The sequence below is a fragment of the Canis aureus genome, chromosome 13 (assembly GCF_053574225.1).
Source record: "Canis aureus isolate CA01 chromosome 13, VMU_Caureus_v.1.0, whole genome shotgun sequence".
NCBI lineage: Eukaryota > Metazoa > Chordata > Mammalia > Carnivora > Canidae > Canis > Canis aureus.
Window position 1 is genome coordinate 42961306 of NC_135623.1, and position 13604 is coordinate 42974909.

The 13604-nt window shown below is 35.6% G+C and overlaps 1 protein-coding gene and 1 pseudogene across 10 annotated transcripts in view; both read left to right on the top strand.

The window, feature by feature from the left end:
* Positions 1-13604, top strand: part of CFAP54 (cilia and flagella associated protein 54) — a 291473-nt gene that overhangs the window by 137981 nt on the left and 139888 nt on the right. For all 10 annotated transcript variants that reach the window (XR_013350784.1, XR_013350783.1, XM_077845910.1 and 7 more), the window contains 5 exons: positions 1527-1669; positions 3400-3581; positions 5125-5352; positions 13116-13339; positions 13440-13575. Coding sequence is in view for 8 of the 10 variants with exons in the window: in XM_077845910.1 (XP_077702036.1) it covers positions 1527-1669; positions 3400-3581; positions 5125-5352; positions 13116-13339; positions 13440-13575 (913 nt within the window). In the remaining 2 variants the exon portion in view is untranslated. The remainder of the gene's footprint in view (positions 1-1526; positions 1670-3399; positions 3582-5124; positions 5353-13115; positions 13340-13439; positions 13576-13604) is intronic.
* LOC144281643 (translationally-controlled tumor protein-like) lies at positions 7986-9780 on the top strand (annotated as a pseudogene).

Genomic DNA, 13604 nt, shown 5'->3' on the forward strand with positions numbered 1-13604 from the left:
TTTCATCCAAAAAATATAGCTGAGTACCTGTTAGATACAAGGTACTGACTGAGGTAGACCCAATAGGCATGAAAAGATGAGCAGGATGTGCCACTTAGAGTGTTGCAGGGTGGATCACAAGTGTTAACAGACAATTGTAAATCATAGTGTAAAGTGAAGTATACACAAAGTCTTTGTTCCTGAGAAAAAGGCTTTCCTCTGGCAGAAATTCACAGGAAAGGTTTTGTAGGGAGGGGCCACTTGGCCTGGTTCTTGAGGGACATGCCAGATTTAGAAATGTGCAGATGAGGAAAGAGGTATTCCAGGTGGATGGAAGCATATGACACAGAGACCAGGTAGGAAGCATAAGATGAGAATCCCAAATGGTCTGACCAGAATCTAGAGGAAATGAAAGGGAATTGTGTGAAATAATTTAAAAAGTAGATCAGTACCAGATCTTAGAGAGTCTTAACTTAATCTGAACTTTAATTTATATACAGTGGGAGATTATTAAGGGTTTATTTAAATTTTTTTTTTTTTTAGAATAAGGGTTTTTGACCAGGACAATGATAAAAGATTTCTCTGGCAGCAACATACCAAATGGATTGGAGGAAGGAGAGACTGTGATAGGAGTATGAATTAAAAGTGTTTTTATTTCAATATCCAATGATAAAATATCCAGGAGAAATCCAAAGCGAACTTGGTTCCAGTTTCTGTTTCTTTAGAATTTTGGTTAAAATCATTATCAGACTGAACTTTCATAAAAACATCTCCAAATGGTTCCATTTCCTATGTAGGCTAAACCAGATTTGCATTTAAGAAATAATTAGATTGCCTGACCAACAGGGAAGGCTTTTGGTAGACTAACCCATCCATGAGGCCATGAAAAGAGAATGGTTCAGACCAGATGGGCTTCCTAACTTTCCTCTGAACACTGAGAAGAATTCTCTGAAGTTCCAATCATATGTGACCATTCAGACATGATGACTTCATAGCACAGCAATTAGACAATGACCAAATTTGTATCAGAGAACTTGGTGCTAAATTCAACTTTACTAAAACCATTAAGACATAATATTTATGTGTGAATATATTTTTACATTTATTTATTGATCTATTTTTGGTGGAGGTCTGTTTACTGCTTAGGCCTTATTTTTAAAAAAGGAATAACATTGATCTTAGACACATTGCTTTATATAGTAGACATATGCATATATAGTAGATATATGCAGATATATGCATATATATCACATATATATGTATATATCTTCATTAAGTTGTATTTGAATCAGGTTAAATTGACATAAATTATTGTTTCAGAGCCCTTAGAATGAGTTTGGATTTTCAAGGGTCCTTTCAGGGAAATAGATTTTGATGTTAAAATTCCTAAGAGCAAAGTTACATTGTATAATTTTAAAATTTAATATGATCCAAATTTTGGGAGCACTAACTCACAGATATTTTAAAAATTAAAGTGAATTATATTTGCCAGATTCAATTCAATTTTGTTTATGTTTTTTTTTTAATGATATTCCCTCTCCCTGCAGTTTCCGATCATGTGATCCTAATATGTTCTCACTATATAATTCAGGAACAGTGTTACCAACAGCGAAATTAACTCTAGAAAACTATAAAGCGATACTTGATTTCCTTCATACAGCTAAAAAAAGAAAGGCCAACTTACCATCAGGTAAAATAAAAAATTATGATCTGTATTATCAAATTGCCCTCTATATTTTTATTCAGTGATGCAACATACACACACACACACACACACACACACACATACCCCACAGACACACAGAAGTATACACATCATTTTTAAATGACTCAGGAGTTTAAATGAGTTGTGGTATTTTGTAGGAGATTCTTATTTGACCAGTTTTTAAAAAAAATTTCTGTATTTTTATGATATCACCATATGTATTTAGAAATATATATGTTTGTTCTACTCCAAACCAATTTGCCTGTTCACCAAATATAATGTTCTATTTATTTATTTATTTATTTATTTATTTATTTATTTATTTGAAAGGGAGAGAGGAGTGGGGAGGGGCAGAGGGAGAAGGAGAGAAAATCTTAAGCAGACTCCATGCCCAGTATGGTGCCCAACATGGGGCTCCATCTCACAACATTGAGATCATGACCTGTGCCGGAATCAAAAGTCAGACCCTTAACCATTTGAGCCACCCAGGCACCCCTAATGCTCTTTTTAAAATAATGGTAGCCTCCTCTTGTCAGGATAGGTGAAGACTTGATATCAGGTGTTATATTTTAGTGGGAGTAAGTTTCAGAACAAATTCCACTACACATTTTATGCTCAAGGAAGTTTACTCTTGCCTTAGGATCTCCAACTAGCACCTTCCGTGAAACCTTACTCAAAGTGAATGCCATAATATTTTTGAATGGCAGGACCAACCAGTATTTTTGTCTGCTCAGGTGACAGGAGACTCACTCTGGGAAGTGGAGAAATACAGATGAACAGGGCTTTCAATCTGGGTGCTACAACTGATGACACTATTCCAAAGCAATCACCTATACCATTCATTTCACAAATAATCACTTCTAATATTTTCATATAATTACAAACCCTCTTATGTAGACTTTTAGTAATAATATTTTAAGTATTATGTAACTTATTGCTATCAAGATACTTCATATACTGGGCAACTGCATCAGGAGTTCATTCATATTTGAAGTACTTGACATGTTTTTTGATTTCTTGAGGGTGTAGATTAGATTTAGCTGGTACCTTCATGTTATACTATGAGTACTGAAGTATTTGAAAATAAATTCCCTAGACCCAGAGTCAGAATTTTGTACATAGGCTGTGGTATATAGCTTCTTAAGGTTTTTTTTTTTTTTTAAACTAGCTGCCTAAGACCTCCCATGAAATCCACAATACAATACTGTGCTATTGAGATGTATTATTTAATGCAGAATTCTAAGAAAAGGCTTGCAGTAGGAGAAATCTATATTTTTACACCACACCAACAGGATAATGAATAGATATGGTTGCTACCCTGCTTAACTCTAGGGGATGCTACTCACCCTCTAGTGTACATGTCCTGGGAATAGACTATTTAGGGAGTAATTAAGGAAATTAAGTGGGATTCTGTGATTGGTCCCTCAGAAAACATGACATTCCTGCCTCTTCATTGTTCCTTTGGCCATCACTCTTGCTGAGAATGATGTTCTCCATAGTCTTTCTGCATAGCTAAGCCATGTTCACCCTTTAAACTTAGTATAGATGCCTCCTTCTCTAGAAACTTTCCTTGGTTCGTTGTGTTCATGATAATCCTGTCCTTCCTCCAAATTTATATAGCCTTTCTTATCTTAATTACTCATTTGATGCTTATCACCTATGTCTTCTGGAACTTTCTTTTTTTAATAATATTATGCTTTATTTTTGGACTGTAGATGCTGAAGAATTTTCCACATTTGTTAATTCCAGAATGAATGATGAAAATGTATCCAAGGCACAACCAGTTTATGACTCAGACTCTGAATCAGGTCTTAATGCTAAAGAAAAGGATCGAGCAACAAATTTAGGTCTATTGGATCATTTTATGAAAATCTTTTTATATTGCAGGAGAGCAATGGTAAGGTGGTCCTTTAATTTGCTAAATTAGTAGACATAAATCTTAGGCCATTAGTTTGGACATGTAAGATATATTGTATTTATTCACTTACCATCCATAGTTTTGATTTCAACTTTGAAACTAAACTTGCTGTGTTTCACATCAGTCATTTTTGAGGTTTGTCTGCCATAGTGCTGAAGATTTACACACTGTCAAGTTGTCAGGGAGAGGGGTAAGCTGCTTTAGTCATCAGTCATCCATTGGTGCAGAGTGGAGGTGGCCTTTGTCCTTGCCTACACAATCCCTGTTAATATTCAGACACCCCCCTGCCACTTTGTTTCCACATTTGGGATATGGCCTTCTATGGTGGTGAAACCAGTGGTTCCTCTCTGGAGTTTTGCTCCTGTTTAGGGTACCATATGCCCCTTTATTCCCTCTAGCATAGGGCACACTCTTTCTGGGCCAGAGGAAAGCCCTGCTCCTGATTCCTGACCCCCTGCTTCTATAGGCCAATTGTGTCTTCTCTAAAATGCTTTTCTCTTTTTTTTCCTTAAATATTATATGATACATTATTAAAATTGGAATCATGAGGTACAAATAAATTAATTTTCCTTTTTCTCATAGCATGAATGGCATATACTTCAAACCTCTCAAGAGTTGAGAGGAAATCTATCCTTTCTAGAACACTTGAGTTCCCATTTTCTCTGTAGAGAAGGTGATTTCTTAAAAAATATGAAGGAAACCCAAATCATCCCTTTTGACCATGAGCATTGCTTCCTATCCTTTCCACAAGCTTCAGGTCCTTAGAAGGTCTGGGTCCGGCTCACTTCTTAGAACTCAGTTCATCTTGCTCTCATTCAGTCCACTGTCCTTTGTGTGATCTTGAAAGCACAGTGCTTGTTCTTTTCTCATCCCTCAAGTTCACCCTCCATCCTTTGCTCCTCCTTCAGTTTCAAATGCTGTCCTCCCCCCAACACCCCAACTCCCACCTTCACATGACATGTTCAACTCAACATTCAAGTCTTTGCTTATGTCACCTCCACAGAGAGGACATTTTTCCTGACCGCCTCATTTAAAAGGGCATATCCTCTCATGTTTGTTAGATTCTGACCCATTTCTGTTTTATTTTTCTTTACAATATTTATTAATCCCTGAAATATTTTCATTTGTCTGCTTATCTAGTGTCAGTCTCCCCTAATAAACTGAAGCACCATGAAGGCAGACCCAGTTACCCTTGCTCATTGCCACATTCCCAGATCATAGATCAATGGAAATGTTGGAGTCAGACTGCTGGTGTACAAATTTTAGCTGACCGCTTAGTAGATCATGACCCTGGGCAAGTTAGCTCCATGTCTGTGTTTCCTTATCTGTAAATTAAGTAGAATACTATAGTACACACTCATTTTGTAGGAGCTATTGTTAGAATTAACTGAGATAATGATATAAGTACACATAATAAATGGTGTTATTTTTTTTTTATTGACATAATTTTTGCAGAACAATGTTCAGAGATCTTTAACTTTTGAAGCCTTGGGGTTTGTTTTGAATGTTGTGTTTGTGTTAGGTTCTTGCTCATCGTGGTGGCTATTGGACTCTGCTTCAGAACTGCTGTCGGGCCCTTTGGAACTTTACTCATGAGCTACAGATACTTCTTAAACAAGCAGTGGATCTGTATAAAACATTTCCTATTAGCCAGGATGGTTTCCTCTGTATCTGTGTTATGCCATTCTATTTGGGAGCAGAATTACTTATTGACATGTTAATAGAACTACAAAATATCAATTCTATTAAGGTAAGGGCATTTTAGTAATTATTTTTATCGTAGTCAATTAACAAAGACTTTTTGCACCTTGGGATAAACAGAAATTAATATTTTCATTGAGTCTTACTTGGTTTGTGTATATTTCATTTGCTTCTCATTATTATTTGGTTCAGAATACACAGCTCACATTGATATTAATTATAAATACCTTAGCCTGAAAATTCAACTTTTTAAAGGAAACAGAAAGTAACATTTATTGAACTCCAGCTTTTTTTTTTTTTAAGATTTTATTTATTTATTCATGAGAAAGAGAGAGAGAGAGAGAGAGAGGCAGAGACACAACACAGGCAGAGGGAGAAGCAGGCTCCATGCAGGGAGCCCGATGTGGGACTCGATCCCAGGTCTCCAGGATCACGCCCTAGGCTCAAGGCAGACACTCAACCGCTGGGCCACCCAGGCTGCCCTGAGCTCCAGCTTCTGTATAAAGTACCTGTAATGCATTTAATCCTCATAGCAAATTTTTGACCAAGAAACAGACTCAAAGAAAGATCATATAACTTGTCAGTTGCTCTGTACTTTACTGCTTTATCTGTCCTTGTTCTATTATTCCAGATCTGGTAGACTTTGCAGCCATTTAAAATCTACCACACTGTGGTAGAAAATAAAACGGAAAAAATGCAAACATGTTATAACTTAAACACATTGAAAATTAATGAACACATAAACACATTGAGTAATGGAGTTTATATTTACATTTCCAGATGTAAAATACATGAAAACAATAGCACAAAAGACAGAGTAATAAGTTTTTTCCACTTCATATAAATGCAAAGTGGTACACTATTAACTCTAAGTAGAATGTGGTAAGTATCCATTTAATAATCCTTAGAGTAATACCAAAGGAAGAGATATAGCTAAAAAGCCATTGCAGTGAAGTGGAAACTAAATAGTGGTCAATTAATTAAAGAAGGCAGGAAAAAAGAAACAGAGGAACAGAAACATATGGGCCAAACAGAAATTAAGTAGCAAATAATAAATCTAACCCAATCATATCAATTATTATATTAAATATAAGTGCTTAAACACCCTAATCAAAAGGCAGAAATTGTTGGATATAAAGAAAGACATGGATAGTTGGCCACATGAGAAGTATTCTGAATATAAAGAAAGTGATTGATAATAAATCAGTGGAAAGAGATATACCATGATTACAGTAAGCATTAAAAAAACTGGAGAGACTTTATTAGTATTAGTATTAGATAAAATAACCTTTATTTTTTTATTTTATTTTTTTTTAAAGATTTTATTTATTTATTCATGATAGTCACACACAGAGAGAGAGACAGAGAGGCAGAGACACAGGCAGAGGGAGAAGCAGGCTCCATGCAGGGAGCCCGACGTGGGATTCGATCATGGGTCTCCAGGATCGCGCCCTGGGCCAAAGGCAGGCGCCAAACCGCTGCGCCACCCAGGGATCCCAAATAACCTTTAAATTAGGGAGTATTTAGATATTTAGTATTTAGATAGAAAAAGATAAAGATAGAGATAAAAACATTTCATAATGAGAAGAGGCTCAATTAACCAGTCATAAATATGTATGCTCCTAATAACAGAGACTCAAAGTATATTTGGACACCCAAAGCATGAAGAGCTTCCAGATGGTGAAAGCATTGATGTGTTGAACAGTTGTTGTGGCCTGACTCCATGGGGAGGGGGCATGGAAGCCCGTTGTCAAGGACCCTTCCAGACTATGTACCTCTTTCATTTAGCTTTCTCTGAGTTGTATCCTTTATAATAATATAGTTTTTTTAAGATAGATTTATTTATTTATTTATTTATTTATTTATTTACTTACTTACTTACTTACTTACTTACTTACTTATTTATGATAGAGAGAGAGAGAGAGGCAGAGACACAGGAGGAGGGAGAAGCAGGCTCCATACCGGGAGCCCGATGTAGGACTTGATCCCGGGACTCCAGGATCGCGTCCTGGGCCAAAGGCAGGCGCCAAACCACTGAGCCACCCAGGGATCCCCGAGTATCCTTTATAGTAAAACTGTAATCCTAAGTATAATGTTTTAAGTGAGTGTCAGTCAGTCAGTTATTGAACCTGAGGGGGTTATGGAAACCCCTAAATTTACTGTTCATTCAGAAGTGCAGGTGACCTGAGACTTGTGGCTGACATCTAAAGTAAGAGCAGTCTTGTGGAGGACTAAATCATTAAACTTTTGGAGTCTGACCTTAATTCTGGATAGGTAGTTATGACAGAATTGAGGTGCAGGACACATAAGTGGATTAGAAACAGAGCACAAGTGTGTGTGCTCATCAAGATGGATTATATGCAGGATCAAAAAATAAGTCTTAATACAATTTTAAAGACTGAAATCTTGAAGGGTATGTCTTCTGACTCCTACCATATGGATAGACTAATAAAAATTAGGAAGAAAAATCTCCAAATATATGGAAATTAACGCAATTCTAAATAATCCGTGGGTCAAAGAAGATAACACAAGAGAAATATTTCAAAATGATGACAACATATTAAAATTTGTGGGATGCAAATAAACCAGTGCTTAGAGGGAACCTACTAGTTTTAAATGTTTAATAGAAAAGAAGAAAGATATAACATCAGTTATCTAAGTGTACACCTATAGGAGCTGAGAAAAGAAGAGCAAATTAAATCCAAAGTAAGTAAAAAGAACAAAGGAAATAATAAGCAGAAATAGATATAAAACAAAACAAAACTAATAAAGTTAAAATGAATCCTTTGAAAAGGTTATTAAAATTGGCAGAATCCTAGGAATACTGATAAAGCACAAAAGAAGGCATAAATAATTGACATTAGTGATGAAAGAGGGATATAACTATAGATCCTATAGATATTAAAAGAAAAATAAGAGAATATTACAATCAATTTTTACTAATGAATTTGATATCTTTAGATGGAATGGTCATGTTTATCACAAAGCACAGCTTAACAAGAAGCAATAGAAAAAATGACACAAGAAGCAATAGAAAAAATGAATTGTCCTAAATATATTAAAGAAAATTAGTTTATAATTAGGAACTCTGAGATAAAGAATACTCCAGACCCAGAATATTTCCCTGCGGAATTCTAGCAAACATATAGAGACAAAATAATAAATTATATACAAACATTTTTTAGAAGCAAAGGCGGCTTAAATCCAAAAGATGTATCAAAAAGAAAGTAATGAACCAATATCCCTCATGAACATAGACACAAAACTCCTTAATGAAATATTAGCAGATTAAACCCAGCAATACATAAAATAGGCAAATGAGGTCTATAATATCTACAGTTATACAAATGATGATCAAGTGGGCTTATTCCAGAAATATAAGGTTAACATTTAAAGATCAATCAAGAGGCACTTGGGTCGCTCAGCTGGTTAAATATCCAACTCTTGGTTTTGGCTCAGGTCATGATCTCAGGGTAGTGAGATCAAGCACTGTGTCAGGCTCTGTGCACAGAGTGGTGTCTGCTTGAAATCCTTTCCTCTTCCATCTCTCCCTCCCTCTGCTTCACCTCCTATTTGCTTGCACACTCTCTCTCAAATAAAAAAATAAAAATCTTTTAAAAAGTAAAATAAAGATCAATCAAGGTAATTGACTATTTTAACAGAATAAAGGAGACAAATTATATGGCCATTGAAATAGATAGAACAAAAGTATTTACAAAACTTGATATCACTTTTTCCACCTGCCTTCTCTCCCTTCGAGTTTGCTTCAGCTGCACTGCTCTTGCTCTGAATTCTGGGTTCTTGCTAAGCCAGGGCTGCCATCATGATTATCTATCTGGACCTCATCAGCCATGATGAAATGTTTTCTGGCATCTACAAGATTTTGGAGGTTGTGAGTGAGCTGTGCCTGGAGGTGAAGGGGAAGATAGTCAGCAGGACAGAAGGTACCATTGATGGAAATGTACTTTGCTGAAGGCCCCCAAGGCAAAAGTAGTGAAAGCACAGTAATCATTGGTGTTGATATTGTCAAAAACCATTACTTACAGAAAACAAACTTCACAAACGAAGCCTACAAAAAGTTCATTGTAGATTGTAGGAAATCAGTCTAAGGCAAACTTGAAGAACAGAGACCAGAAAGTATAAACCTTTTATAACAGAGGCTGCAGACAAATCAAGCATGTCTTTCCTAATTTCAAAAACTACCAGTTCTTTATTGGTGAAAATATGAAACCAGATGGCATAGTTGCTCTGCTGGACTACCATGAGGATGGTCTGACCCTATATATAATTTTCTTCAAGAATGGTTTAGAAATGAAGAAATGTTAGCAAAATGGAAAAAATGTTAACAGAATGGCAATTACTTTAGATCTGTTACCTGTCATCATAACTGGCTGCTGCTTTTCATGCATCCATACAATATCAGGACTTGGACAGTTGGATGATGTCGTCTTAATCTCTTATTTTAATGTTGATTTATTTGGAGTGGACTCATTTTTTTAAAGAGAAAAAAACGTATCATGTAGATTACCTAAAAATAAAATGCATTTAAACTTATTTGCGAGAATACCTCTTACTTTAATATATGTTCAAACTAAGTCTGTCTTGTAGTGTTACTGGAGAGGATAAAGCCTGCTTGTAGACCACAAATAGAAAGAATGAGACGAGCTTCAGGTAACTTCTACAGGGAAAACTACTTTTGGAACTGGTGTATAAGCAAAAAGAATAAGAATGGCAAGTCTTAATTCTAAGTTGAAGTAAAGGAAAAGACCATATTCATAGAGTGCCAAATGTGAAGTGGATCATTATACATTTCATCACCTATAAACAGAAATAGTTGACTCTGGAAGAGATTATTAAAAGAATAAAAAGAGACTAATACAGTTGGAAGCAAAACAAAAACAATGCCATTGATATTAAAGACTCTCAGCAAACTAGGAATACCTGATAAAAAGTAGTATCTACTGTTAACATCATACTTAATGGTGAAATATTGTGAGCTTCCCTCTAAGATTGGGAACAAAGCAAAGATGTCTGCTCATACCACTTTTGCTCAATATCATGCCAGAGATCCTGACAAGTGCAGTAAGGCAGACAAAGAAACCAAAGGCATGCAGATTGAAAAGGAATAATATGAGTTTTTACATAGAAAATTCTAACTCTTTAGTACTCTATAAAACAACTACTAGAATTAATAAACAAAATAGCAGCACATAAAGTCAATTAAAAAAATAAATTGTATTTCTTTGTACTAACAGAAAACAACTAGGAAATGAAATTTTAAAAATATCATTCAAAACATCAAATTTCTAGGAATATAGCTAATGAAATCTGTGTAGGATTTTTATATTGAATATTATAACACATTGCAGGAAAAATTAAAGAAGATCTAAATAGACACAAAGATCATGTTCATGAATGAAAAGACTTTATATTGCTAGGATATCATTTCTAATTTGGTCTGTTGATTCAATGAAATCCTAATGAAAATTCCAAAAGACATTTTTTTCGGTGTAAATTGACAGTTCATTTTAAAACTTATAAGCAAATGCAAAGAAATGTGAGTGGCCAAGAAAAATCTTTAAAAAGTACAAATTCGGAGAACTCAGGGCTTATCAATGCTGTAGTAATTGGAAGACTATGATATTGGCATAAAGAGAGAAATATATCAGTAAAATAAATAATCTTAAAATATACTCCTATGTATGGTCAATATGTTACAAAGGTATCAAAACAATTCAAAGAATTCAAAGAAATGACAATCCTTAGCACCCAGATGTGTTCTTTAAAAACCATTTCCCACTGGAAGAAGTAGGACTCCTTGGTGTTAAAAAAAAAAAAAAAAGGCTGATTATGTTTTTCTATGTGAACTATATTTGAGGAGACCCAAACAGTTAACAGCCCATGATGAAAAATTTTTCTTTATAGAATTTCCAGGTAATAAATGAAGAAATGATGTTAAAATTAGAATATGAGGATTTTGTAATTCTTTATGAATTCATGGGAGGATGAACAGCACCAGTGAAGTATATGTACTTGTTGGAAAAAAATAAATCAACCTGGAATCAGAGCAAGTGTTTAAATCTAACCAACAATTTACAGAAAATCCAAGGGACAGAAACATTTGGAATGAAACTATGGGGATGATGCATCAATAAAAACACAGCCTATAGGAACTTCCTAATTTCAAAACTCTACAAGATAAACAACCTGGTTTCTTTAACAAAAAATTGGGGGAAAAAAAACTGATAGTAGATACCCTTCTTCTTCATGGATGGCCCAGGAAAGTTATTTCAGCTGTACTCAGGAAATGTACTCATATCTGAATGAAAAAAGAATGTGTCAGGATCCCTGGGTGGCACAGCGGTTTGGCACCTGCCTTTGGCCCAGGGCGCGATCCTGGAGACCCGGGATCGAATCCCACGTCGGGCTCCCGGTGCATGGAGCCTGCTTCTCCCTCTGCCTGTGTCTCTGCCTCTCTCTCTCTCTCTCTCTCTGTGACTATCATAAATAAATAAAATTAAAAAAAAAAAAGAATGTCATCCTGTTGGCAGGCAGGCTCTGGCATAGCAGTCACCTGGGAAAAGCTGAGTGGCTTTACTTTTTCCACACTCACCAAGAGTAATGGTCAAGAGTGCCTCCACTTGGAATCCTGAGGTCAAGGAAATGGAGATAACCCCTTATGCAGCTTTGTGCTGCTGGAAATCTTACTATAAAATCAGTGGGTAGTGGGATGGAGCTCATAACATCAATAAAATGGAAACTACCCTTTACTGAGTATGTCCCATGTGCCAGCAACCGTGCTAAGGAGGCTAATTCACATAGGTCACATATGGCACACCTGTTATTCACACCTACCCAAGACTGACTTGAGGCATGCATTTTACATTGCACAGACAGATGACTTCCTAGATTTCTTCCAACCTTAAGGACCATGAATCTTGTTAGGGATATATGCCTTCTACTTTTGTTGATATCTTCCCTCCCCTATGTGTGGATTACCCTTACTAGTAACATCAGCTTAAGAGAGGCTGGTCTTGAGTTACCCAACTATTTCCTGGGCTGCAACCTGGCTTATAGGTGGATTTAAGGAGTTTTATTTGCCTCAAGAATTTCTAAGGGTACACACAAGTGCATCAGGGACTCATGGGAAATGAATACATTAGTTACATGGTACCTCTTTAACTTAGGGAAAAACAGAGTTTTCCAGGAGATTTCCTTCTCCATAGGTTTAACCTTTGCAACCTGATGAATGTAACCAATATATTATGGAATTGTAATTATTTGTATATACTAAACCTGTTCTTCAAAACTTTATCTTATTGGTTTAATATCTTATTAACTTATTAACCTTCTCCATAGGTTTAACCTTTGCAACCTGATGAATGTAACCAATATATTATGGAATTGTAATTATTTGTGTATACTAAACCTGTTCTTCAAAACTTTATCTTATTGGTTTAATACAGATAGTGACTGTGTACCAGAAGTATAGACCTCAGTTTGTGCTAACATGGTAATGACTAGTCATATGTGGCTATTTGAAGTTAAGCTAAATTAAAATTAAATGAAATTAGCTCTAGTATCCACACATGCTTAGTGGCTACTATATCAAGCAACACACACATAGCACATTTCCATCATCATAGAAAGTTCTGTTGAATTGCAATATTCAGGCTTTGCTTTGCATAATAAAAACATATAATTTTCTTATCTTCAGTTCTTTTCCTGTTAAAAATAATCACCTTCAGTTTTCAGAAAAAACGTGTAGTAAAATCTGAAAATGCACATTTTTTCCCCGTGTGCTACTTGTAGGTTATTGAAGAAAACGGAGAGTTCAGTGTTCCAAGCTGCTATGGAAATATTAAAAATGATAATGGTGGTTCTAGCCTTAATTTTGAGTACCATTTGGATGATGTAAATGTGGTTGGTTTGAAATGGATCCATGACTTTGTGTTGAAATCTCTGGAACTTTTATATCAAGTGGAAAAATGGGAAACACTGGTATCACTTGCCATCCAATTCAACACAATTTCACAGTAAGTATTGCTGTAAGGGCAATTAAAGGTGACGAGCTCTCGTTTAAAAAATGTGTTTTCACTAATGTCTGTTTTTTAATGTATTTCTACCCCTCTCTAGTGAGAGATACACAGAGCAAGTGACACCACTCCTGGTGTATGCCCAGCGTCAGCTGCTTCTAAGAATATCCAAGTTCAATGGCCCAGATATTACCCAACAACCTTGTGCAAGATATGAGGCTGAATACAAAGAGAAGGTGAGTTTGGCTGTATTACCTATGCAGAT